At 48.0% G+C, this 27,750-nt stretch overlaps 1 protein-coding gene across 8 annotated transcripts in view; it reads left to right on the top strand.

Annotated features, from left to right (window-relative positions):
* Positions 1 to 27,750, top strand: part of LOC127006773 (triple functional domain protein-like) — a 328,876-nt gene that overhangs the window by 269,864 nt on the left and 31,262 nt on the right. For 6 of the 8 annotated variants that reach the window (XM_050877079.1, XM_050877077.1, XM_050877086.1 and 3 more), the window contains 3 exons: positions 6,216 to 6,260; positions 23,997 to 24,102; positions 26,312 to 26,514. In XM_050877079.1, coding sequence (XP_050733036.1) covers positions 6,216 to 6,260; positions 23,997 to 24,102; positions 26,312 to 26,514 — 354 coding nt within the window. The remainder of the gene's footprint in view (positions 1 to 6,215; positions 6,261 to 23,996; positions 24,103 to 26,311; positions 26,515 to 27,750) is intronic. The other 2 variants (XM_050877085.1, XM_050877083.1) reach the window with 1 other exon arrangement.

Here is a 27,750-nt window from a genome sequence, read left to right on the forward strand (position 1 = left end):
GCATTGATGACTTAGAATTATATAAAGAATCCGATGCTCTCTCTCTCTCTCTCGCCCTTCCCTCCTTCCCTATCCCCTCCATCTCCCTCCCTTCACATTTATCTCTCCCCTTCACTCTACAAAGGCCGTGTGTGTGTCGGCCGAGAGAGAGAGAGAGAGAGAGAGAGAGAGAGAGAGAGAGAGAGAGAGAGTGTTTTATCAGTATGAACGTGAAGAAACACCTGAAAGAGAAAGAGCATTAAAGAGAGAGAGAGAGAGAGAGAGAGAGAGAGAGATAAGTCCTCCGTAAAATAACCCGTTCGTCCCCTTGGCATTAAAACAGATTCCGATAGTCTTTGGATCTCAGGTTTTACGCGGCGACCTTGAGGCGGCAGGTGTGCGGCGCTAATGAGCTGCAGGTGTAGGTACAGACAGACAGACAGGTGTGCCCCTTATGCAGGTATGGGCTACGAGACTTCACAGGTGCTAATTAAGAAACTAAAGGTATGGAAGCGAATTTAATATGGGTTTCAAAATTCCATTGGACGTTTTATGTAGATTCTCAGGTGTGTGGGGTTACAGGTTTGGTTTGAAGAGGCAAGAGGTATGATAAGTTTCTGTAGGTGCTAATTAAGAAACTATAGGTTTATAATCGGCTATAATACGGGTTTAAAAGCACCATAGAACGTTTTATATATCGATTTTCAGGTGTGTGGGGTGACAGGTTTGGGTAATTAAGAAGCCAAAGGTGTGGAAGAGACTAGAATACGGGTTTAAGAGCACCACAGGGCGTTTTATATAGCTATCCAGGTGTGTGGGGTGACAAGTTTGGTTTAAAGAGCAAACAGGTGTGACTAATTAAAAAGTCAAAGGTGTAGAGGAGGCTGGTATAGGTGTGTGAAGGTGTGTGACAGATAACCAGGTGTAGGTAATTCTGTAAGGTGTAAGGGGGCGTGCAGGTTTGTTTTTAAGGGACAGCAGGTGTGTATTGTTCAGGTGTGGGCGTGGGAGTGGGTGACGGGGACCTGGCGGTGAAGAGCGGTGACGAGGTGAAGGTGTGCGGCGGGTGAGTCAGCTGGGCACACTCTCCTCCACCCCTCACCCCAGTACCCCTGTCCCCGTCCCCCACCCCACCGCCACCTGTTGCCCAGACACCCACTACACCCCCCCGGAGCACCCCCCAGCGATATCCCACCCCTCACATATGGGCACAAAGGCGTTACGGGCTCTCAGAATACGCACACACACGCACAGACACACCGGTAGAGTTCCCACACGCTCATGTATTCCCTCCCACGCACACAGCCGCCCGCCGCGCCGCCTCACTATATGGGTCATGTCGTGGAGGCGTGTTTACGGGGGTCAGACCATGCTTAGGGCGCCGAGTGAGGGCCCGGGAACGGTCTTTTTAGCTGGGAGGGAGGGAGGGTGGTAGGGGTGGTATATGCCGTTGGGGGTTGGAGGGGGTTGTGTGTGTGTGTGTGTGTGTGTGTGTAGGTCATGTGAAAGAGAGAGAGAGAGAGAGAGAGAGAGAGAGAGAGAGAGAGAGAGAGAGAGAGATAACCCTCCCCCGCGCCTCCCGAAAATAACTATACAGTTCCTAGAAACAACCGTTCTTAAATTCCCCGAGGCTTCTGGGAGACGCGCTGGCCTGGCATACTTTTGGTCATCTGGGAACTCCTTTACACACCTCCAACTGTCCTCGCCCCGCCCCGCCCCGCCCGCCTGCAGGTTTAGGGTTATGGCGGGGCGGGGCGGGGCGGGGCGGGGCAGGGGTTGAGGCGGGGTGTCCTTCACCCACAACCCATCGCGTCAGGAAGGTCGAGGCGGCGACGAGAAATGAGCCCAAAAGCTACACTTCCAAGCCCCGTGTTTATATTTTAATTGGGTTGATGAATGGCGCCTTTTCGGCCGCCGCGGCGGGGCTGAGACGCGAGGGCTGCGGTTGGCGGGGCTGGGGCGTTCATCATTCATTGTCGGGTCGGCGGCGGCTGGGGAAGCGGCTCCCCGGGGCACGCCGCCTCTGCCGCCTGTCCTGACACGCCGCTGCTATTGATCCTCGTCCCCGTCACCAGCAGCTGATTAACACCATGTACACCGAGGCTACCTGTCTCCCTGCATCACGCACACAGCATCACGGCGCCCCGCCCCGCCTCTTCGTTGCGGGGCGGGGCGAGGAGCTGCTAACACTGAGGGTCGTCCCGTGCAGCACACATCCTCGTCACGACCTGTCGCAGCTAAGCGGTATTGATTGGTCTCGCCTCGACCTTCTGCTGTTAAAGGCGACAGTTCAGCCGTGGGATTAGGTCTGCGATCCTTCCTCGACGGGCAGCCGGCACGCCCCCGCCAACCGTGCCCAGCCAGGCGCTGCAGAGCCGCCGCCGCACGGCCGCCGCGCTGCCACGGGTCACGGGACAAGTTCGCGGAAACTTTATGCCGCGGACGTAAAAGGAAATTCGAGTTTTGCAACACGCGAGGTTCGTGAGCCGGGTGAGTGCGTGGCCTGAGCCACGGCTGCCCCGGCAGAAGGGTTACGGGGCTGCTTGCGTGGCCGACGGGGCGCGGCGACCGTGCGGGGCGGCGCTGCGCCTCTCCAGGCAGGACTGAGTTTGTTCTTGTGAAAACTACTGATACAGTTTTTAGCTCAGCGCCGCACCCGGCTGTGAGTGGGCGACTCAGCCTCAGGAATGCCTCAGGGCTTTGAACACCTTGAGGTTGAGGGAGCCCTTTGTCGGCAGGTTAGGGGGGGGCGCCAGACGGTCTCAAGGGCTCTTTTTCACGTTCGATGACACGACAGGTGATGTGAAAGGTTTGGAGAGACGCGCCAGTTGTAGTTGTAGTGGCGGTGGATACCTGACGCGAAAGTGGCTGCCGGAAGCCAGAGGACATGTCGATGTTGGAAAAGATTCGTGAGCGAGGCGCCGAGATGGGGCGTCGGCTGAGCGTGGGCATGACGGGCGGCGGGAACTCGGCTCCCCGGCGGACCAGCATCGGGACGCTGCCGGCGGGGCGGGATCAGGCGCCGTGTCCCCTCAGCTTCTCCCCCAACGCCAACCGCAAGAGGACCAGCCTCGACTGTTCCCCCGGGGACGTGAGCAGCCACCTCTACACCGCTATGGTGGGCGCCCTTCTCGCCCAGCCAGCGCAGGATGTCCTCAAGGTGCCTCATTTCTTCCATTTTGTTGCTCTGTCCTGTTGTTGCTGCCGCGTGTGTCCGGCCCAGCCAAGACGCGGCACTCCCGGCTCTTGGTGCAGGCAGGACGCCGTGGCCGCGGTGTTTTGGGGCTGGGGGGTGGGGGGGTGGCATGGAAGGGAGGGAGGATTCGCAGGTGTCGGGGTAGGCGGGCCGCTGACGCTGACGGGTAATAAATACTCCTCGGAGTTTAAATGAGTTAGAGGCGCCGCCGTGACTCCTTCCCTCCCGCCGCCGCGCATTGTTCTGCTGCGGCTGCGACACGGTACAGGGCGTTAGGAGACGTTTCCCTCGCCTGTCAAATCAGTACCTTAACACATTTCCTTTTCCGCCCAGTCAAGACCATTTCCCTCAACACTATCACTGCCTTTGTCCCTCTTTCCATTATCACAACCCCTCATTGCTCACGTCCACCCACAGCGCCTCTTGCGTCTCCCTTCCTCCACTCACACTTCCCCTCTTCCCTCCCTCACTCCCTCCCACCCACACAACTCCAGACCTCCTTCCCTTCCCCCTTCTCACCCCTTCCTGCCTGATGAGTAACCACTTTGCTCACTGATAAGATAGCGCCAGGCAATGTGACTCACCTTTCCCAATGAGCTCGGTAATGAATGGGACATGTCAGCGTCGTGTTTCTCGTTGAGCCACCCGGGTTGTGAAAGCTCCCGGCGGTGCTGTGAATGACGCGGTTCCTGTTTGTGGGAGTTTCCGTGAATTGGGTGCTTGTGTATGACGTCACGAGGCCAGTCATTCATTCTTTACTTCTCTATCGTAAGTTTTTTATAGTTCAGAAAACGCTCAAGGGCAAAAATTGATAAATATAAAGAAGCCCGCAGAGATGAGTGGCCAAAAGAGAGGTCAATTTCGGAAAGAGAAGTGTAAAAAGGAACACTTGGGGGCATATATATACGCTATAGCTGCGCGTGGCCTCAGTGCTCATCGTATTGTGACGTTGAGTTTGATTCTCTCTTCCTCGCCATACGATTTCAATGACTAGTTTTGATACGTGAATACAACGGACTGGTATTTTGATTTGTTGTTGCGTGACGTTACGATATCAATCATTCTTACATTACGAAGTCTTTATATATAGTGATTTTGGGGTTGGTTCTCTTCCTGGCCATCCGATTTCAAAGACTAATCCCAACACGTAAATAAAATGGATTAGCACTAATTTATAATAGTGAGTTGAACTACGACCTCCTGAAGGGTATGTTGTCCTGGAGAGCCTGCCGAAGGGTGGCTGATGCTCCGGGTCTTGTCTAGGCAGCGTCAGAAGGCGAGGAACAGACTAGTCCTGCGCTAATAACCTCCACTCCGTAATACAAGCGAGGAAGGGTGTTGTAGAGTTTGATCGCTTTCTTGAGGTTTACATGGGTTGAAAGGGGAATTTTAGTAGTGGTTCATAATACAAGCGAGGAAGGCCGTTGTAGAAGTCCCCTTAAAGAGTTAGAGCACTTTTCTTGAAGTTGTCATAGGTTGAAAAGTGGTTCATGATAGAAGTGGATCATAATACAAGCGAGAGAGACTTGTAGAATTCGGCATAAAGAGTTAGAGCGCTTTTCTTGAGAATGACGCGATGTTGAAAAGTGATGTTTAGTGTTACCTCCTTCCTTGTCACCTCCTTGTTATCTCCTCCTTGTAACCTCCTTCTTCGTCCTCCGTCACCTCCTTCTTGATTGAGGGGGTGTAGGAGGGGTGTTTGGGGGTGTCAGGAAGACTTCAAAACTTGCCTTCATTTCCTGTTCTCATCCACTCACCCACATCTTCCTTCCCTTCCTGCCGCTCCTCACCTCTCACCTTCCTCCTCCCCTTCCTGTCTGTTTTTGCGTCACTCCTCTTCCCCTTCTTCTTACTCTTTATCACTTCTCCTCTACCTATCTTCTAACCTCCTTCATCTTCCCCTTCTCTTCCTCTCTACCTATCTTCTTGCCCCTTCCTCTTCCTATCTGTTCTCACCTCTCTCCTCTCCTTCCTCTTCTCGTGCACTCCTCTACCTATCTTCTTACCTCTCTCCTTCCTCCTCTGTTCTTACGCCTTTCCTCTCCCTCTTCTTCTTCATCACTCTCATTCCCCTACCTTTCTTACCTCTTCTTCTTCCTCTTACTCCTCTTTTACCTGTCTGTTCTCACGTCTCACCTCTTAACACTTCCTCCCTCTTTGCATATTTTCCTCTTCCTCCTTATCTCTCACCTTGCTTCTGTCCTTGCCTCTGCTCTTATCTTACGTTCTTATGTTCTTATGTTCTCTCAAATACCTGCTAACACCTGAATGAGTTTTAATAGTCCTTATCTACACACACGGAAATCGTACGCACATGACTTATCTAAACACACACGTACACATACAGGAATTTACACACACGGAAATCGTACACACATGACTTATCTAAACACACACGCACACACACACGGATTTACACACACATGAGTTTCCTTAGTACACGTGTTTCGTCAGTCTGTCTGTTGCTGCTGATAACGCCCAAGGACACCGGCAAACGTTTTACGCCATGTGATGCAATTAATGAATGATCTATTTCCGTTTGTATATCGTAATGCTGGTGTTTATTGTGTGTGTGTGTTTTTAGGTGATTTGGGTGTTACGTCAAAAGTATATACAGTCATACACACCTGACATTTTTTTTACCTGTTTTGCTTTACTTTTCTTTGTTGATTTTTTTCTCTTTCATTTTTATTTGTTTTCTCTTCGTCTTTCCTCATACACACTTTACAATTTTTTTTTTTACTTGTTTTGCTTTATTTCTCTTTAATGACTTTTTTCTTTAATTTTTCTTGATATTTTTCTTAGATTTTCCTTCCTTCTTTCCTTCTTTCTTTCTATCTTTCTTTACTTATCCTTCTTTCCTCCTATTTAGCTTTCTTTTGCATTCTTTCCTTCCTTGTTTCTCTTTTAATTAATCAGTATATATTTTTTTCACGCTCTATACTCATTTTCTTATTAATTAACTTACCTTTTATTTGTGTATGTCTGTTTGTGTGTTCGCGTCTGACACAACACTCACCTGGATGCTTTCTTTCCACAGGTGAGCGAGAGGCATGACCCGCACGGCTGTCAGGGCCCGGCGACGGTAGGTGACGCTGTGTTGTTCTCGGGGCGGCGGCGTGGAGGGAGTCGCAGGAGGGAAGGAGGGAGGAAGTATGAGAGGAGTGGAAGGAGTGTGGAAGTGTATGAGGGAGGAAGTGTAAGGGGTGAATGAGGAAGTGAGGGAGAGAAGGAATTATGGATTGAGGGAGGAGGTAAGGAGGGAGGGAGGTAGGGACAGAGGGATTGTAGGAGTATAAGGAGTATGAAAGTATATGAGAGAGGGAGAGAGGAAGTGTGAAAAGGCGCAGAAGAATTGAGGAACTGAGGATTAACTGCGGGGTGTCAGAGGGAGTGTCGGAGTGTAAGAAGGAGTGTTAAGTATACGAGGGAAGGAATAAGTGTAGAGAGGCGTGAACGAGGAAGTGAGGAATGAGGAAGTACAGGGAGAGAAGAGAAATAACTGATGGAGTGAGGGAATGTGGGTAGGAGGTAGTGAAAAAGGGAGGGAGGGAAGTAGAGTTAATGAGGAGGGGGAAAGGAGGAAGGGGAAGAGAGAGAGAGAGAGAAGGGGGGGTGAGGGGGGCGACATAGAGTAACAATGAACCTTAGTATCGCGGTGGTGTTGTCGTTGTCACATCCGTATACACCGACTCGTATTGTTACTGGCGTGCATCCTGTTTCGGTGTGACCTTAGTAGGCGGCAGGCAGGTGTGGCAACCGAGCCGCGTCCTGCCCCTCACGAAGCCACATCACAGGTAGAGAGTGTGACCTTGGACTAAACTATTACGGGTAGAGAGGCAGACAGGTGTTTGGTAAGGTCTCCACGTGTGTTTGTATGTGTGTTGAGGATTCTGTATCTGTTTTTGTGTGGGTTTGTGTATCTATCTGTGTGTTTGTGTGTCTGGTCTCTGTTTGTTTGTCTGTCTGTCCGCGTGGCGAGTGGCCTACAAGTGCCTCTGTCCGCGTGTCACCGCTGCCTCGCGTGTTACCTCCCAGGCTGACCTAACAGGGCGGCGAGAGTCAACACTTCCCCGGATGTTTGGCACTTGGGCGAGGCCGGTGTTTGAGGCTGAAGCTAAACATCCTTACCACCATAGGGCGCGCGTCTTTGCTGCAGGAATGCCACCACGGCCAGGCGCCCTCCAGCACGCTCTCTAGGGCACACCATGTTGACACCACTGACATCACACGCGTCCTATATACCCTCATGGAACTCCTACGTCTTTGTCTTTAGTAATGTGGCTTCAGAAGGGACTTTTTTTCAGCAAAGGAGACAGTGCAAGGACGTAAAAAGAAAAAAAAACAATAATGAAAAAAAAGCCCGCTACTTACTGCTCCGTACGGGTAGATTACGTAATGGTTTGTCTTGAATTAGCCTTGGAAGAGTCAGTTTCCGTTGATGTTGTTCAGTAAAAGATGTTGGTCAGTGGAGGGAAGTTTTGTCACTCACACTCAAGAAACTGTGTCCTTCCTGTTCATTCTCTTCGGCCTCAGAGGTGACTTCGAGAACGGTCGCTCAAAATACTATAAACTAAATCTTGTGTAACTTATGATGGTGTTATTCAGTGCTATTAAGGAAGATAGGTGTTGTTTTTGTTGCTGCTGTGATAGTACACCTCGATTACCACTCCCTACCCCGCCCCACGGCACACCTGGCTACTCTAAAGGGGCCATACCACTACCACCGGCCACCTCCAGCCACGTCTTCTCCGGCACAAGGCACAAGGTAGCCCAGTGATCGGTCGCCAGGGGGTAATGACCAACGTGGAGATGATTCGTTCTTCTCGATTTACGTGTTTGTAAATAGTGGCGCGTCCAAGGGAGTCACCGATTATTAACTGTTCTGCGAGTGTTATCCTCCGTGCCAACACCTCCTGACGTGCCCCATCCCTCATGTTAGAGCCTTTCCGTCCCGCCTAAACCTTGGTGCCGCTCGGCCTGTCTCTTACTTACCCTCGACCACCGTGAGTAATGTATCTCCTGCCGACCTAACACTTGGGAGTCGCCGGTTGGTGTTCTTAGACACATCCACCTCTCACGTCAACTATTTCAAAAGGACAAAATGGAGAGTAGTCGGGGTTTTCATGAGTGTTTTCTCACGTTCACGGTACAGCAGAAGGGTCACACTACCACCGGGGTCATAAAAGTACCTCTGGAAATACCCAAAATTCCTACGAAAGCGTTGTCAAATATGGCTTTCTTAGGTTCTTGGTACAGAAGAAGGGTCACACTACCACCGGGGTCATAAAAGCACCTCTGGGAATGGCCAAAACTCCTATGAAATCCTTGTCAGATGCGTTTGCTTTGAGACTGAAATGTTTAAGGATATAACTCCACTGATTCTCTGCTCTACCAAGGCGTCTGCAGGGTCACTCAAGGGGGCTACGAGGAAAGGGATAGGTTGGTGAGTAGTTAAGGTGAGGGGAGACGAAAGAAGAGGAAAAGGAGGAGGAGGAGGAGGAGGAGGAGTGCACCAGATCGACCTAGATATGAGAGGTCAGTACCCAGCAACAAGTCAAGTCAACACCTGTACGACATTTAACTCACGCAACACCTGAACCGTAGCATCGTGACCCATATACCTGTTGCTGAGTGACGGATGGACACCTGGCTGCCCCCGCCCCTCTCTCTCTCTCCCCCTTCTCCCCTCATCCCTTCCCTCCTCGCCCCCTCCCGCCCCCTCACCTGGCCACGTGTTGCTGTTCCTGGAAAGTTTATAGTCGTGAATGTCAAGCCAGTGACCCCTGAGCCTTATTTTGGGTCTGGCCCGTGAAAATGTCTCGTGGTTGGTTGATTTTGGGTCTGGTCACGTGGTCTGTGTGTGTGTGTGTGTGTGTGTGTGTGTGTGTGTGTGTGTGTGTTAAGAAGCAACGGGATTTTTTTTAAGGTGGGAGCTTTCTCTCTCCTCTCTCCCCCTCCTCTTTCTCCCCCACCTTCCCTCTCATATCTCCCCTCCTCTTCCTCCATTCTCTCCTCTCATTCCTCCCCTTCATGCTTTACCTTTTGCGTTCCATACCTTAGCTACATGCCTCCCTCTATCCCCTATCCTTGTATCCCTTCCTACCCTACCCTTATGCTCCCCTTCCTCCCTCTCCTCTTCCTCCTCCTCCTCCACCCCCGATGCACACTACAACACTGCCCACTTCGCCTCAACTTCAGTCTTGGCGCTGCACCATTCATGTTCCCTAAGATGCAGGAATTTAGTCCATTTATAAACGCTCGTACTACCCGCCTTCCCAGCATAGCAGCTTAAGGGAAAAGGAAGGCGAGGGAAGAGTAGGAAAAAAGCTCTCACATATGACTAAACGCTTAATCACCAACTTGGCCTTTGCTCCTGTTGAGATGGGAACCTTATCTCACCCCCTGTAACAACTTAAGATAACAGGGAAGGCAATGACATACAAAAGAACGACACCTATCTCTGCTACACTCATTTGTCATCCAATGCTCTCTCTGTGTGACAACTGGGGACACGGAGGCGTACTTGGAAAACTCTGTACGCCCTGCCAGTCTCTTGTGTTAGTGTGAGACAAGGACATACGAAGAACAACACGGATCTGCTGCACTCATCATCCATTGGCTCTCTGTGTGATAACCAGGATAACGAAGGCGTACTGGGAGACCTCTGTACGCCTTGTCAAACTCGTGTAGAAGTGTGAGACAAGGACATACGAAGAACGACACGTATCTGCTACACGAGTCAACCAAGTGGCTCAGCGTCATTACCGTGAAAACGAGTGTACCGGGATAACGAAGGCGTACTGGGAGACATCTGTTCGCCTTGTCAAACTCGTGTAGAATTGTGAGACAAGGACATATTTACGAAGAACGACACGTATCTGCTACACAAATCAGCCAAGTGGCTCTGCGTCATTACCGTGAAAGCGAGTGTACTGTGACATCTATACGCCTTTGTCACCCTCGTCTATGACTGTCTGTGTTAAGTGAGGTTAAGAACATACGAAGACCGACACTTATCTTCTACACTCTTCAATCAAGTGGCTCTCTGTCATTACCGGGGAAGCGAGAGTGTACTGTGACATCCGTACACCTTACCAGCCTCGTCTATACCTGTGTTAAGTACGAGGTGAGGACATTCTAAGAAGCACATATATAACGCACGCAGACCTAGCAACTCAGTAAGTCCCTCTTCCCCACCCTTGGCATTACCTAGGAGACGAGAGTGTACTGTGAGAGCCGCCGTGTGCGCCCCGCTGCCTTAGTGTGTACTCCTGTTGTGTGTGTTGGGTGTTTGGTACTTGAAATAGTCGTTGTTAGGCGGCCAACTGGTGCAGGAGTCGCGCCAGCTGTGTTTGGTGGTGGTGGTGGTGGTGGTGGTGATGGTGGTGGTGAAGGTTACAAGATAAGAACACAATGGTTGTATTCCCGCAGACGCTGATGATGGTGATGATGTTAGTGTTTATAGTGAAACCAGATCACAGAGAGGGAGAGGGAGAGGGAGAGGGAGAGGGAGAAAAGGAGGGGGAGAGGGAGAAAAGGAGGGGGAGAGGGAGAAAAGGAGGGGGAGAGGGAGAAAAGGAGAGGGAGAGGGAGAAAAGGAGAGGGAGAGGGAGAAAAGGAGAGGGAGAGGGAGAAAAGGAGAGGGAGAAGGAGAAGGAGAAGGAGAAGGAGAAGAGAGAGAGAGAGAGAGAGAGAGAGAGAGAGAGAGAGAGATTTCGTCTGTTTCTCGGCAGATCAACGTCATCGTGTGGTAGATTTTTCCTCCATTGCCAAGTTTCTCTCTCTCTCTCTCTCTCTCTCTCTCTCTCTCTCATGACCTCGCCGACTCACACGACTCCCAAGTTAAAATGTCCCATGCAAGGGCTCCTCCTCCTCCTCCTCCTCCTCCTCGTGATGGGAAAGTAACGAGGTAAAAAAAAATGCCAAAATCCTCCTCGTCATCGCCTTCCTCGTTTCCCGCATAAACAGTGTTAGACGACCCCCTCAACTCCCCGTCCCACCCCCTCAACTTCCCTTCCCACCCCCTCACCCCCCTTCCCACCCTCCTCCCCGCGCCTTCCCTCACCCACCCACCTTCCAAAAAAGCCCCAAGTAAATTTCTCGCATACCAGCTGAAGCGGCGTCCCGTCTCAGCGTTACCAGATTCTCCTATACGCACACTTTATTTTCCAGCCTCTGACCCTTAACTAGTGTAAAAGAAGTAACGTCAGGTATTAACGATTTTGATGAACACTAACTCTAAATTATTGTCCTTATGATGTGTGTGTGGAGGTAAGTTTTTTTGGTGTGATCAGAAATCGGTAAACACAATTTTGGTCCTAGAACTATTTCCACGGGTCACAGGGAAGATTCAGCGAGTTTTCTTGTGCGATTTTTTTCCGGTCAAGGTGTAACGGAGGAGCTGGTGCGCGGGAGGTGACTGTGGCGAGGATGGAGGAGGTGGGTGGTGGTGGTGGTGGTGATGTATTATTGGAAGAGAAGTCAGGTAAGGGAGTTCAGGGGACATACCAAAATATGCAATAGGGTAGTGCAGAAACCGTGTAAATCTATCACTGGGCTCACAAAACAGTCCATGGAAATCCTTGCAATCTCTACGAGGGGGATTTCAAAGAGGCGAATTGAGGACCCGATGAGTTTGAAAATACGGGTCAAAATATTCTGAGTACGAGAGTCTGGTAACGTTGCGGGGTCCCGTCTCAGGTTATAACGAGTGACGTCATCGGCTACTTTATACTAATTATCGTACTCGTGTCTTTCGTCTCCTAAACAATCGTTGCTTCATGTTTTGTGGGTGTGATATTTTCTTAATCTTCTCGTAGTCTTGTTTTTCTTGTTTTTTTGTTTGTTTTGTTTGGTTTACGCATCTGACATCCGTATATATACTCTCTCTCTCTCTCTCTCTCTCTCTCTCTCTCTCTCTCTCTCTCTCTCTCTCTCTCTCTCTCTCTCTCTCTCTCTCTCTCTCTCTCTCTCTCTCTCTCTCTCTCTCTCTCTCTCTCTCTCTCTCTCTCTCTCTTATCAGCTTGTTGTTCACTTCTATTTTCACCTCATTTCTTTCTCTTTATCTCATGTTTGGCTCTTCGGGGACTGAGAGCATCCTGTTGTGTGCCTGTGTGTGCGTGTGTGTGTGTGTGTGTGTGTGTGTGTTTAAGGTCACAGCCAAAACTGTTCCTCTCTGTTCGCTTGTCACATGCAAATTCTAATTCTTTTATTATATTTCTCCTTGTTGTTCTGTACATATTTATTTTCCTCTCCTTCTTAACCAATAGCATCATCACTTTCTTCTTGTTTTCTTGTTTTTCCTTGTGTCTTCTGTTTTCTTTCCATCTTTTTCTTCACTCTTCTCCATGTTATCATTTCTTCCCGGCCTCCTTCTCTTCTTCTTCTTCTTCTATTCTTCTTCCTTTATTTTTCTCTCCATCCTCATTCCTTCTTTTTACTCCCTTTTCGCTTTGTTTTTATTATCTTCTCTGCATCATCTTTTGTTTTTATTCTTCATCCTCTCTTCTTCTTTCCATTCTCTTTCCTTATTTTTTATCCCTTTTCACTCTTTTAATTCTCTTCTCTGTCTCCATCTATTCTATTCTATTCTCCGTTCCTCTCCCAGTTTCTTCGTGTCCTTCATCTGTGTCATGCTTCTCTCTTCCTTCCTTCCCCTCTACGCGTACGCAGGGGAACTCCGGTAACAACAAGGAAAACTAATCAGAAAGAGAAAATAATAGTAATAATAATAATAAAAGGAAAATTAATCAGAAAGAGAAAATGATGATAATAACAGTAAAATTCGTAACTGGCCTTCCCTCTCTGGCCTGGAATTACTGCAGCCTCCCGCCTCTACACACACAAAAAAATTATGGAAATGTTATAATATTCGTCACTACTCGGGCAGCCTCGCACGATATGTTGAAGAAAATAAAATAGTAATGATAAAAGAGAGAAAAAAAATAGTAACAGAAAGAAACACGAAGAGACTGGGAGAAGAACGAAGGCTAAGAATAGACTGAGACAGAGAAGAGAATTAAAAGAGTGAAAAGAGATAAAAAAAAATAAGGAAAGAGAATGGAATGAAGAAGAGAGGATGAAGAATAAAAGCAAAAGATGATGCAGAGAAGATGATAAAAAACAAAGCGAAAAGGGAGTAAAAAGATGATATACTATACTTCATGCTTTTTGACGCCCTTGATAAAAAAAAAAGAGGAGGAGAAGGAGGAGGAGGAGGAAAATAAATAGAGCAAGGGCAAGACACCTCTCCTTCCGAAATTAACTTCTCTTTTGGCCTCTTATTACTTTTGTCTTTGTGGGAACAGCGATTAGCGGGCCTTTTTTTTTTTTACACCTTTTTTTTTGTTGCCCTTGAGCTGTTTCCTTAGCTGTAAAAAAAAAAAGCAATAAATAGAAATAAAAGCAGAAAGTAGGACGACTTTAAGAACATGAGCAAAAAAAAAAAGAACAAAAAATAAAGGGAGAAAAAGACCAGGAGTAAAATAAAAGTGAGAAAAAGGCAATCTATTTCTTACTTGCTCACGTCGGAAGAACAGCGAAGAAAAATAACAAGAATAAAAAATGCAAGAGGTAGTCGGACAAGTAAATAACATGTCCAAAAATGAAAAGAAAAAAAGAAAAGGAAAAAAAACAAGAAAGGTAAAGAATAATAATAATAAAACAACTACTCACCTGCTCAAGCCTGACAAGCGTATACATCACCAACTCACCTGAACGCAAAGGTGTGAAAATGACCTGAGGCGCCGCGGGAAGAGAGGGTAAGGTCAGTCAGCCCAACCCAATCCTCCTGTCCGTCCCTCAACCCCCCCTTCTTCAGTTCCATCTTCATCAGCCCCTCTTCGTCAGTCCCTCCGTCGCACCCTTATCCCCTCTTCGTCACTCTCTTCGTCAGTCTGTCAGTCCCTTCATATTTCCCTCCGTCAGCCAGTCAGCCTCCTCGTTAGCCCGTCAGCCCCTTCGTCAGTCCGTCAGACCCTCCCATCAGCCTACCAGCCCCTTCGTCACCCCCTCCGTCAGTCCCTTCGTCAGCCCCCCTCATCATCATCCTTCCCGTCAGCCCCTCTCGTCAGCATTACTCTCGGGCCGGGGAGCAGCAGGTCACCGCGGGCTGCTGACGTGGGCTAAAGATGCGCTTCCTCTCGGTCCATCTCTCGTAAATCCTCGGCCTCTGCAGCGGGGCCAAAAATAGTGTAGCGCGCCCCGAACGAACGCACGAACGAATGAACGAACTCCTGTGGAAGGGTGTTACGTGTGCCGTGTTCTGTGTTTTGTTCTTTGCTGTTTTGTTTGTTTTTGTTATATATGCTGTTGTTGCTTTTTTCTGTTTATGGAGGTTGAGTGTTCTTTTTTCTTTCCTTTTTCGTATTTGGTGTTTGTAGGATTTTTTTTTTTTTTTTTTCATTTCTAGAGAGTTTTTTTTACGTGTTCCTCCTTTTTTTAGGTTATGATCGCGCAGTTTTCTTTCAGTCAGTGTTATACCTTTTTGTTCTTGTTCCTTTTTGCTGCTATTGAAGGTTGTAATTATTATGGTTATGAGGATGAAGGAGGTTGTTTGTGACGTGATAGATTGAAAGTCGATATTAATAGTAATGGTGATGATACTGGTGGCGGTGTTGGTTGTGATGATGATGGTGGGGCTGGCGTGACACGATAGACAGATAGAAGGCATATAGCTGTGGGGATGGTGATGATGGTGGCTGTTATAGTGGTGGTGGTTGTGGCAATGATGGTGGCGGTCAAGACTTTCGTAATTTCAACTCCGGGAAAATATTCGGCTGGAAATAAAGCAAGATATAACGAGACACGAGACGGGATGAGTCATTTCTGATTTTTATATACGAACGTGTGTGTGTGTGTGTGTGTGTGTGTGTGTGTGTGTGTGTGTGTGTGTGTGTGTGTGTGTCAGATTATTTTTATTCATACCTGTTTATATTTATCACTAGAGACAACCACACAAGCTCTGAGGGGAAGGGAAGAGAGAGAGAGAGAGAGAGAGAGAGAGAGAGAGAGAGAGAGAGAGAGAGAGAGATGCGGCAGGTGTTCACGCCGGATGCTGGGGTTACCGTCACCGTCATCTCCCTCTTCATCTCCTTCTCATACCTTCACCTAACCTCCTCCCCACCATTCTACTAACCCTTTATATCTCTCTCTATCGCCATCTATCCTATCCATCTACCCATCCCTCTTCTAAATTCTCTTACAGCGGCAGTGATCAAAGGGGCTTATTTTTTTTCCCCTTGAGCTGCTTCCTTTACTGTAAAAAAAAAAAAAAAAAAGATCGTGTTCTCTTACCTTCTAGCCTCCTGTATTAATCTCCTTGCATATCTCTCTCTCTCTCTCTCTCTCTCTCTCTCTCTCTCTCTCTCTCTCTCTCTCTCTCTCTCTCTCTCTCTCTCTCTCTCTCTCTCTCTCTCTCTCTCTCTCTCTCTCTCTCTCTCTCTCTCTCTCTCTCTCTCTCTCTCTCTCTCTCTCTCTCTCCTATCTATGTTATCTCCCATCCCATAATCTCCTACCTTCACCTAACCTCCTTACCTAATAACCCTTTGCTATCATATTAAGTTTATCTCCCTACTCATTCCCTTCTCTAATCTTCTAACCTTCTTGTATCTCTCTCTATCACTATCCATTCTATCTATCTTGTCTCCGTTCCCGTCCCCTTCTCTTACCTTAACCTAACTCCATCTTTCCTAATAACCTCTTGTATATCTCTATGACTATCTATCCCTTATCGTCTGTCTCCTCTTCTCTAGGTATTCAGCTCCTCTTCGATTCACCTCGTGCTGTAATATCGTAGTCCCGCCTCGCGACTGTTTAGGTTCAGCTCTCCGCCTTCGGTAATTTTAGACGTTAGATCAACGAAAATGTATCCCGACAACTGTGAGTGTTTTATTGCCGTCTGCCCCGCCCCCTCTCTCCCTCCCGCTCTTCCTCTTCTCAGCCTCTTTTTTCTCCTCCTCTATCCATTTATCCATCTATCTGTGTCTCTGTTCACGTGTTACAGTTTTCCTTGCCGACCCTCTTGATGATTTACACAATGCTAGTCTCTTCCTAAAGTATTTTGAGAGGTGATTATTTATGTAGAGTTTATGTTATTTCTCACCTTCTCTCTGTTATTGTTTTCCTTCCCGTACGTCTTTATTTTGGTTTTCCTTCTTCAACATCACCATTGCTTCACACAGTCTTTCAGTACACGCGTCTGCTACAGGGCGCCCGTTTATTAGTCTAAGCGTGTGTTGTTTTACTTAAGATCGCCGAGCTGTTTAATTCTCGCAAGTGGGTGTGAACACTTTCATGCATTCTATCGCGCGTTTATTTTTTCCCCCGCGGCCGACACGCTTCTCGCCGTGTCAGGGGCGTCGCGCGTCACCCTGGCGCCGCGCGTCGTCGAGGCCCTCGTGACGGCGACAAAATTCCGCGAAGTGACTCACGGCGGGGCTCAAGGGACGCTCACTTGAAATAAAAAATGTCAAGAATGTGTGTCAATGCTTGGTGAAGGTGGGGCCTCCTCGTGGGTGCGCGGGGCGGGGTGGAGCGGGGCGGGGCGGGGCAAGGTAGGCACACACAGGATGTTATGAAAGTGTCGCTGGTGATGGTGGAGGGAAGGTGTGAGGGAGGGAGGGCAGAGGAGGAGGGCGGTGAGCGTCGGATGTGATATCACGCTCCTTAACCGGCCCACGTGAGGAGGCCGAGGCTTGAAGAGAGGCAGCACTCACTCACGCTTTGTTTGTGAAGGAAGCTCAGGAAATAGATGTTTAAGAGACCAGCGAGATCATGTCAGGCTTACCACGCCACCACCACCACCACCACGACGACCCAGGGCAATGAGGGTGAATAAACACGCGACGACGACATACACGCCAGGGCTGAAAGGTTCCTCTAATTTTTGCCGGGCAGGAGATGAGATGACACCGCTTTTAATATTAGCAATGTACCCAGAGTAGCGGACTGCTGCCGGCGGAGAGAAATTGAGTTCAGGACGAGAGGGCAAGAAACAAAGAGAGACGAGCAAGAGGAAGGAGTGTGTGTGTGTGTGTGTGTGTGTGTGTGTGTGTGTGTGTGTGTGTGTGTCTATCTATGGGGCAGAGGCGTGCTTGGGGTCACGACGCGAGCATGACTTACCATCACGGGCGCCCCACTGCCCCCAGCGACCCCAGGTGGCTAATGTCAAATCCAGGCGAATGACGTTGAGTGAAGGCGCATATGACCCGGGGGCGAGGCAGAGGGAGGGAGGAGAAGGAGGAGGAGGAGAAAGAAAGAACCAGGAGGAGTCAGGGAGAGTCTGCAGGCAAGGGCAGGGAGGAGGAAGTAAAGGGAGGCAAGGAGAGGTTGGGGGTGGCTGAGGGGTTGAAGGCACGTGCTTGGCTCCGCTTGTCTTGCAGTCCACATCATTCTTGGCACTTGCGGGGAAGAAACAAAGTATTAGAGGTTGTTTTGCCTCTCAGCGTGAATAGTGAGTGGCTACGTAGACAGGGCACGGCCGGGCAGGGAGGGGCAGGGTAGGGACTGGGGTGGAGGATAGGATCGGTGAGGCGGGCGGGGCTGTTCCTTTTGGGTCACAAGCGCAGGGGAGCCGCCCTTAAGCTCATTCACCTGAAACACTTACCTCCTCCTCCTCCTCCTCCTCCTCCTCCTCCTCCTCCTCCTGCACCTTCTCCTCCTCCATCTTCTCCACTTCAAGAAAATAGGCAATAAAACATAACCACCTACAATTCTTCTCCCTGGAAAACAGCCCGTAACCACTCGCCCATGATAGAGAAATGGCACCCAGCACCTCCTCCTCCTCTTCCTCCTCCTCACCTCCTCACCTTCACTCTCACACTGTTTGTTTGGAGCATCGCCGCTCGAGGGCAGGCGGGGCCATCCATCGCCTTGCAGTACGCCGCAGCCCCACGCGTCGAGGCCCGCACCCACTTCACGACGAGGACACAAAACACAGAACCTTCGTGTGGCCGAGAAACAGAATACCTTAAGGCCACTGGGGGACCTCTAAAAGGGCCTAAAGATGATGATGAGGAGGAGGGGGAAGAGGGTGAAGAAGAAGAGGAGCAGGAGGAGAAGGAGCTTGCTTATCTAAGGGGCGCACGGCCGACCAGACCAGACCAGACCCCTGCGCTGTTTATGTGGCGAGGGGCTCCGTCACGCTGTTTTCTGAGAGGTGTTGACAATCCTTCACGCGGTTCCGGGGGCGTGTTCTCAGCTTATTTGTCTTCGCCGCGGACTGTTTTGGTTGAGCCTGTTGGTGTGTGCGGCCCGTCGATGTTATTGTAGTAAGTTGCCTCAGATGGCGAGACTTCAAAACACCAGCAATGGGAAGAAGGTTAGCCTATACACAGAGATAAATCGTTGTTATTGTTGATATTATATAGTTTTCGCGTTCAGTCTGATTCCACCAACACAAGATCACCGCGTTATTGTTTGTTTCCCGTGATTTTGTGATTTGTTTTGTAGTATTTCTCAGTATTTTAATCTCTTGGCACTTATTTACACTTTTTATTGGTTATAGGAAACGTAATATTATGTTTCTCTCTTCTGTTTTGAACGCATTACATCATTCGAGGAAATAGTTTAGTCCCCCTGAGGCAGCAACAGCAATAACACGATGACCAACATCACCACCACTAACAACAATATCACCACCACCAACAGCAACAACACCATCACCACTAACACCACCAACACCACCAACCAACAATAACACACACAAAAAAAGCACCATAACCAAGACGTCCGTAACATTTTTCCGAGAAGCTTCATCCCAGAGAACGCTCATGCACCTGTTCCCTCGCATCCTTCATCTCCACCTGCCTCCTCCTCCTCCTCCTCCTCCTCTCTCAAGCTTCCCTTTCTCAATATTCTTCGTCTGCTGTCATTTTTTTCGCTTCTTTCATCCTTCATTCACCACTCGTCGACTTCATTTCTCTTTCGCTATATTACTGCTACCCCTTAACCTCCTCCTCCTCCTCCTCCTCCTCCTCTTACCTCCACCTCTTCCTCCTCATCTCCCCACTCGTGCCACTTCCTCTAGCTCTTCCCGTCTCCAGCTTCCCCGTTGCTTTCATCTCCTTATCTCCCCACCCCTTTAAGCATCTATGTTACATCCCTCAGCCACAGGTTTTCCCCACCACCAGCATCCCTGCCACCATCATCACGTCTCCCTCCTCGTCATCTCTAGCTCTCTTATCTGCAACCTCTTTTTAAGTTTGTCACAAGCATCCGTTTAGCCTGTTGTTTTTTCGTCTTGGGGAATTTCTAGTTGCATTTACTGGAGTTGTTATCGTTTCGTCTTTGTCTCACCAGCATCGTCAGTTCTCCCTGTTAGCTTATGGGATCCTTGTTTACTTCCTGGCACCCACTTAGCATCCTCCCTCTCATCTCCTGTGACATTTAAGCCTCCGTGTGATTTCCCTTTGCTTTCCCTTACTTACCCATCTTCTCCAGCCTCTCGTAACCTGCACAAGCCTCTAAATAACTTTCCTTAGACAATGCTCTGTTTCTTATCCATCTTCAACACTTCGCCAGTCTTCCCTCTTACCATTTTCTCTGTTATCCACCCTCACCATCGTTTTTTCTATCATCCTCCATGGGGTTTTTTCCTTCGCCAAACTTTATATGCCTTTCCTTAGCCACTCCTTTCCCTCTTAACCGTCTTTGTTACTTTCACAGCCTTACCTCTTATCCTTTCCTCTGTTATCCACCCTCCTTCATTGTTTACTAAGATTTTATCAGATTTTTTACTCTTTTTCTCAGCGTCGTTTCTGTTCTCCCTCTTCCCCTCTTTTTCCTACCATGTTCTTCTTTCCCCTCCACTCTGCTCTCCCTCCTTCCCCTCCACTCTGCTTTCCCTCCTTCCCCTCATCTTCCCACTCTCTTCTCCCTCCTTCCCCTCACCTTCCCATCCTCTCAATTATTTTCCTGGCCTATATGCTTTTTCTTAGCCTCTCTGTTCTCTCCTCCTCCTTCCCCCCATCTTCCCAGCCTCACTAAGCTTCCCCCCGCTGTGAGTGACGCCTCTTAGCGCTCTTTCCCCACGAGACACAAGCTTCGCCTCGCAACCCGGACACCGAGAGCGGATCTTTCTCCCCGTGTCTGCCGCTGCTGCTGCCCCACCCGCCGCTTATCAAGGATGTGGCGTAGGCTCCTAATCGTACTGTGGTCTCTGGGTCTTAATTTTAAACACTTCGGCGCCTCAACACACACTTTTGACAAGGCTTTCGTAGGCGGTATGGGTCTTTCCAGGGGTAGTTTTATGACCCTGGTGGTAGTTTGACCCTTCCTCTGTACCGTGAACCTAAAAAAACATTCACTAGAACCCGACTGACGCGTTTTCGGCCTTTGGAAACAGTTGATGTGAGAGGTGGAAGTGTCCGACAATCTCTCTCTCTCTCTCTCTCTCTCTCTCTCTCTCTCTCTCTCTCTCTCTCTCTCTCTCTCTCTCTCTCAGGGGGTAGTTTTCTTGTTATATCTCAATGGTTCTCAACTGGCCGTGATTTTCCTGCACATCAATGGTTTTCGTGAGTCGTTTGAGTCTCTATTGATCTACTTAGGGACAGTGACAGCGAAGCATCGTGTTAAGTATGGATACTGAAGCCCATCATGTCCTCCCCTCGCTGCTGCTCTCTTTTTCTTTTTTCTTGCTCTTTTTTGGGTCCCTTTTTGTTACTCGTTTGCTCTCTCTCTTGTCACTTCACTCTCGCGCGCTCTCTCTCTTTCCCCACCCTCCTCCCCACTCCTTTTTCACCTCCACCTCTCTCTCTCTCTCTTTACACACTCACGTTCTCCTCCACAACCTTGCTCTCTTCCTCCTCCTCCCGATCCTCTTCCTCCTCCTCTTCCTTTCCCTCTCTTCCGTTGCCCTCGCCGCCTCTCCTCACACACACCTCGCTCCTTCTCCCTTTACTCTCCTAGTCCTCTCCACCTCTCCACACACCTCGCTCTCTACCCTCCTTCACTCCTCCTCCTTCAACCCACGCCACCAGTCACTCCCTCTCCTTCAAGTTATCGATAATTACTGCTTTTGTTCATTCCTCTCCACGTCTTCCGTCACGCTCACACAAACCACAAAGACAGGAATAGTGGGCGTTGGAGGGGGCGGTGGCTATGGGGCGTGGGTGGGGCGGGACGGCAAGAGATTGTTTATTGTAACGCTTAAACAGAGAGCTAGTTGTGTTGAGGGGGTGGGAGAAGGGGGTGAGTGGGTTGGGGAGTGAAGGGTGGGGGGCTACCTTTACGTGGAGAAGCAGGTCACTTAATAGCTCAAGGTCACCTGTATCGCGCTTTCTGCCCTCTTGCACGTAACCGAGAAAGCCAATCTTAGTTCGTTTTATCTTATTTCTGCCCCCTCTCGCGTTCCCCCTCCCTCCCTCTCCTTCTCCCTCCTGTACATCTTATTCCTCCTACCCCGTGATCCTCCTCCTCCTCCTCCTGCTGCTCCTCCTCCTGCTGCTCCTGCTCCTCCTCCTCCTGCTGCTCCTGCTCATCCTCTTCACCTTTCCGTCCTTCACCCGATTCTTGCTGGTTCGTTTTGCTTCGTCACGTTACATGGGAGAAGAACTATGACGCGGAAACAGAATTCACATGCGTAGCCAACACACACACACACACACACACACACACACACACACACACTTTCCCGTGGCGCAACTGGTTAGAGCGCTGCGGTTCCAGGCTTCACGGTCTGACAGGGCGGCGGTTCGAGCCCTCTCAGGCCGGATTCTTTCCGTTGACTAGGAATGGTTACTATCCCCTCTCGAGCAAGGGGGATGGGGTGTGTGGTGTGGGAGGTTCTGGCAGTACCCAGAGATCGACGATAAAGAGCACTTGTTCATGTCGGGAGGGTACCTGCTGGCGATTACAAGTCCAACACGTGATCAGGCCGTGGCGGTGAATAACACACACACGCACACACACACACCATCACGTCACTACCAACACAAGCTCTCACTCAGGAAAACAAATAAACAAACTAACGATCACTCTAGGAAACGAAAAACAGTAACAAAACGCAGAAAAAATCCCCACGAAGGAAGGAAGGAAGGAAGGCAAGGGGCAACTATGAGGAAAGGAAGAAAGGCAAGAAGCAACTATGAAAGGGAAGGAAGAAAAGCAAGAGGTAGCCACGAAGGGAAGGAAGAAATGCAAGAGGGAATCATAAGGAAAGAGGGAACCATGAAAGAAAGGGAGAAAGGTAAGAGGCAACGACGAAGGGAAGAAAGAAAGACACGAGACAACGACGAAGGGAAGAAAGAAAGACACGAGACAACGACAAAGGGAAGAAAGAAAGACACGAGACAACGACGAAGGGAAGAAAGAAAGACACGAGACAACGACGAAGGGAAGAAAGAAAGACACGAGACAACGACGAAGGGAAGAAAGAAAGACACGAGACAACGACGAAGGGAAGAAAGAAAGACACGAGACAACGATGAAGGGAAGAAAGAAAGACACAAGACAACGATGAAGGGAAGTAAGAAAGGCAAGACGGAACCATAAGAAAAGGAAGAAAGGCAAAAGGGAACCATGAAAGAAAGGAAGAAAAGCCTAAAAAGGGAAAGGAAGAAAGGCAGGAGGCAGCCACTCACTCACTCCCTCCCTCGCCCACGGCATAACAGGCTCCTTCGTGGCGGGAACCGGAGACACTCGGGCGAAGTGATATAATGCCTGTGACGTGCTTCCAGACTCCCAAGACTCAGGGTCATTAGCGCCTCACACGGGAACACGAGCCCTTGCGGAGTCCCAGCCCGACCGAGTGGCAAAACCCAATACCCAGCTCCCTCTGTGCGTCCTTCCTTCCTTACTTTCTTGCCAGGGGTTTCCGTTCCAAGGCCCGGGGTGACTGTGATGGCTGAGGAATAGTGATGAGATTCTTTCTCTCTCTCTCTCTCTCTCTTGTTTTTTTTGTTTTTTTTATATATATATAACGCAATCAAGCAAGCCAGCAGTTGTGTTCGCCCACGTACAGAGAAAACATGTATAGAAAGCAGTGCGGAATCATGGGCGAGAGGCCATGAAGAAAAGGAAAAAAACAAGAAAAGAAAACAACTTGTAAATTAAAGCGCGGTCTGTCTTATCCTGTTTATGCGTTTCTTCGTTTTCGTTATCATAATCTGCCCTTTCTACAACTACCACTATTCTCTTCTAATTTACTTCTACTACTACTACTACTACTACTACTACTACACCTTCTCTTTCTTCTGCTACAATGAAAGGAAGTGTTTTGAGGCTCTACTAAGTTCCCTCAAGTTGTAACATTATGCAGGAGGCAGTTAATAATTAGGGGCAGCTGGGAGGATGCGTGTGCGTGTGTGTGTGTGTGTGTGTGACAGTGACATTACAATATTACAAGCCATTATCATACTGCTAGAAGGGAAAAGGGCAGAGAGACAGTCAGGCAGCTATGAGTGCGATTGTGTGTGTGTGTGTGTGTGTGTGTGTGTGTGTGTGTGTGGTATCATGTTCATTAGCCAAAGTTCTTCATAAACATCGCTCTTATTTATTTTGTCAATCAGGCCTCGGAAAAATGTTATGCAAGCCTCTCACAACCAAACCTTTGACTGTTCTTGTGTGTGTGTGTGTGTGTGTGTGTGTGTTCTTAATACAAACAACCAGCAGATCAGTTTTTGTTGTTTAATTTACTTTTTTATGTGTGTGTATGTGTGTGTGTGGCAGTGTGGGTGGCTGAGTGGATGACTGACTGTGTGTTTGTGTGTGTGTGTGTGTGTGTATGTGTGTGTGTTGCTATGTTGTATGTTTGTGTGTGTGTACGTGTGTGTTGCTGTTCTGCCGGAGTGTTGCGCTGACATGTTGCTCTTTGTTGCAGGTCGGCACTGCGGGCGACATGGGGAACAAGCCTGGCGCCCAGAGTCAGTCGGAGGAGGAAACAGAGGTGCCAGCCGCTCGTGTCCCTCCTCTCACCTCACACCCAGGTAATGACACTAATTATTCTTACCTGTACTTCTTATCAGTTTTTTATTTACTTTCTTTTTTAGTGTGTGGGTGTGTGAGTGAGTGATATATCTGAGAATGTGTGTGTGTTACTGTTTAATTAATATTTCTTCTCATACTTAATCATCTCTATTTTTGTCCATATTTATACTCGCTCGAATAGAAATATTTATAGTCTTTCACTTTAGGTAGGTACTTATGCTAATGTTTTTTCCTCCACTTTTCATACGCTCAATATCAATACTTCTTATTTGTAATTATCTCTGGTTGTATTCTTGTATTTTACTCCCTTTGATATAGATAATGATTGTCTTTCACTCTATATACTAATGCTTTATATACGTACTATACTTCTCATACTCTATCAATGCTTCTTTTTTATACTTATTTATCTCTAGTTTTATCCATGTATACAGTCACACTAATACAAGTCATGATGTCCTTCACTCTATATACTATACTCCTCATACTGTATCAATACATTTTCTTATATACTTATTTATTTCTAGTTTTATCCATGTATTCAGTCACACTAATACAAGTCATGGTAGTCTTTCACTTTATATACCATAACTGATTCTAATTATTATGCCTCTCATGCTTCTACTATCAATGCAGTTACCCATCTTAGCCAGACGTGCCTCCCTCAGAGTTATGGGTGCTTATATTCCTCTCACTCTTGGGCTCTGACGTGAATACTCCTCCATACACAAACACCTTATATAATGCTAGTCTCCCAAGGTTACGACATTACTTGGAAGTCTCCTCACACATATATGTTTACCCCACCCTATGTTCATCCCATGGGAAGGTATGCATACTTATTACCTCAACACGTCTACTTCTTCTACACTCACATACTTATGATAATAGTACTACTCCTTACTAATACTAACCCTATACTTAAGTACTGTACTGATTCTAATACTACTCCCAAAACTATTTACAAATATTTATCCTCCCCTCTTATGCTACTTCTAATACTCCTCTCAAACATATTTACTTATCCTCCATATGAGTGTTTTTCCTAATACTACTTCTCCCAAATCACTTTATTAATTCTCCTCCTTCACTTTCTTACAACTCCTTATTCTCCTTCCTAATACCCACGTTGGCCTAACCTTATACGCAAGCCCTTATGCTTTCTCTCTCGCCCTAACACTCCCACGTCCTCCCACCCACAGTCACTGATATCCCTGTGGCCCTCCCTTCCCCTCACCCCAGAATGGATGTGTCTCTCAGCACTCCCCTGACACCCATAATCCCTCACGCACACACTCCTGTTACTTCTTGTTAGTGCTGAAAGGCTGCAGGTCTTCATTAGGTGTAGTTCATTATCACAGTGTTTGGTAATTTGCTTTAAAGATGATGTCCCTGTGTATTTTTAGAACATTGGGGATTGCAAGAGATTTTCAGCCTGGACCTGTATAATTACCGATGGAGACTAGACATAGCTTAAAGGAGTAAGAGCATTAGATGAGGATGCAATATTCTGTATTATTTCTGAGGGATGGCAACCTTGTTAATGGAAATCATGTATATAGTGTATCTTGAGGGTTTGGAAAATGATGCACGCACTGAGCATATAGAAATTAATATATAAGCAGGCTGTAAAATGTTCTTTGGCCTTACACATTTCAGCTCCTCTCCATCCATAGTTATTTCTGACCTCCATTTAAAGCTTTCAGTTGTGTTTGCCTCAAATACGTACATCTCTTCACTTTGTTCTACTCATCCACCTCCCTATTTGTGAACCTGTTCTCGCCTATCTCCTTTCTAAACCTGCATTTAGCCGACCTGCATTCATTGCAGATCTTACATCATTTTTTTATATGTTAGTTCTTTATCTAAATTGCCTTTATTAGTTACCTCAACCTGTCCGCTGCGATTGGCACGGATTTTGCCTTCACTGGTATCCTGGCAACATATACTCCCAGGTCTTTCTCTGCCTCTGTGGTGTATAGTGGAGTGTTTCCCATGTGGTATTGGCATGATGGATTTCCCTTCCCAAGGTGCATGACTTTACATTTTTCTTCATTGAATTGTGGCAGCCACTTTTTGCTCCATTCATGTAGCTTGGTGATGACTTCTTGTAGGAAATCCATAGTCAAGGGGTTAAAAACTTGAGTAGTGTTGTAGTCCATGCCAGAAGACCCAACCCATCCTTCACCACACTCCCACACCCCACAGACAGTGCAACCGGACCCAGTCGCTCCCTATCAGTGGAGAATGGGGAGGAGGGAGAGCTGGAGATGGAGCTGCCACCCCCCATGAAGGTGTTGGAGCAGCCCATGTCAGCAGCAGCAGCTCAGGGCTCCCAAGGCACCGCTGCCGCCGCTGCCGGGCCTCCCATCCCCCCCCTCGACAATATTCTCACAGACGTTCCTTCCAGAGTAAGTCTTGTTGCCTTGGTTGTTGTGCTTTGCCGTTCCAGAGACTCAGCTCCACTACTTCTCCCTAATGCCCCAGCTTCTGTACCCTAACTATAATTCTACCATTCATTAATTCTGCTTTTGACTTTCAGGTAGTATACTGGAGAGTTTTTTACTCAATCTTTGTGAAAATATTGTAAATTTGATTAGGCCCGTTTTAACCACTTGTGAGGCAGTCAGGTAGTGTAGCATGGCCGGGCAACATAACTTACAGTGTGTGCAATGGAGACATGCAGAAAACATTCTCTTTTATCTAAATTGACATAAGTGAGAACCTTTTGTAAATTTGATAAAAACAATGCATTTCCTGGTGCCTTCATGCCATTTTTATAGTCCATTTGGTGTAGCTTCAGGTGGTGTGACTTATGCATGATGCACCAGACCACTATACTCTTAGCTTTGCCTCGGAGTTTTGGGGCGTGAAGGTTTTGGAATCCTTTGTGCATAAGAGCCTGATCACTGGAGAGAAGATTCTTCAGATGTTTATGTAGCCAGCATACTAGAGATTAGAGTTAGTACTTACTTTAGATTTTAAGACTGGGTGACCAGTCTTAGTTTTAGAGAATTTATGTTTTGTAGGGTTTTGTGCCTCTGTATATTGACTTTATGTTAAGCTTCTTCTTGTTAATTATATCATTTAGGATAGAGTGCCCAGTTTCCTTGTTGTGTTCCCCATATGGCACATACAATTTGCTAGTTGTAAGGCTCACCACATTCTCCTCTTTCCTCCTCCTAGCAGGTATGGTCTTTGGTTAACAAAGGTGACTAATAGTGCCTGGAGGTCTGACAAAAAAGTAACATCTTTGGGTTAAACTCTGCTTGATGTATTGGTTACGGGATCTTTCTTCTGATGGTGCTGGTGAATGTGTGGTGGCATGTTACAAAGGGTGCTGGGTATGGTGCCAGGGGGGTGAGTGTCTGGTTGTGGACTAACATGTTGGTTTTGCATGGTGGCAGATGTGTACAAGTTGCTGAACTGTCAGGTTGAGAACTTGGTTAGGTAGAGGCCTGATAGGTATTCAGGTGTTTCCCTGGAGGTGAGACTTAGTTATTGGGTTAAAAATTGCTCCATAATTGCAACTGCCTTCAATCAGTGGGGATAAATTCAATATTTGAAGGTGTGTCCCAGGTAAATTAAATCTTGATTAGTAGGACACGAAAATTTAGCGCTGCATGATAAGTCAGATCATGTAGCCG

Source organism: Eriocheir sinensis, chromosome 33, assembly GCF_024679095.1.
Source record: "Eriocheir sinensis breed Jianghai 21 chromosome 33, ASM2467909v1, whole genome shotgun sequence".
NCBI lineage: Eukaryota > Metazoa > Arthropoda > Malacostraca > Decapoda > Varunidae > Eriocheir > Eriocheir sinensis.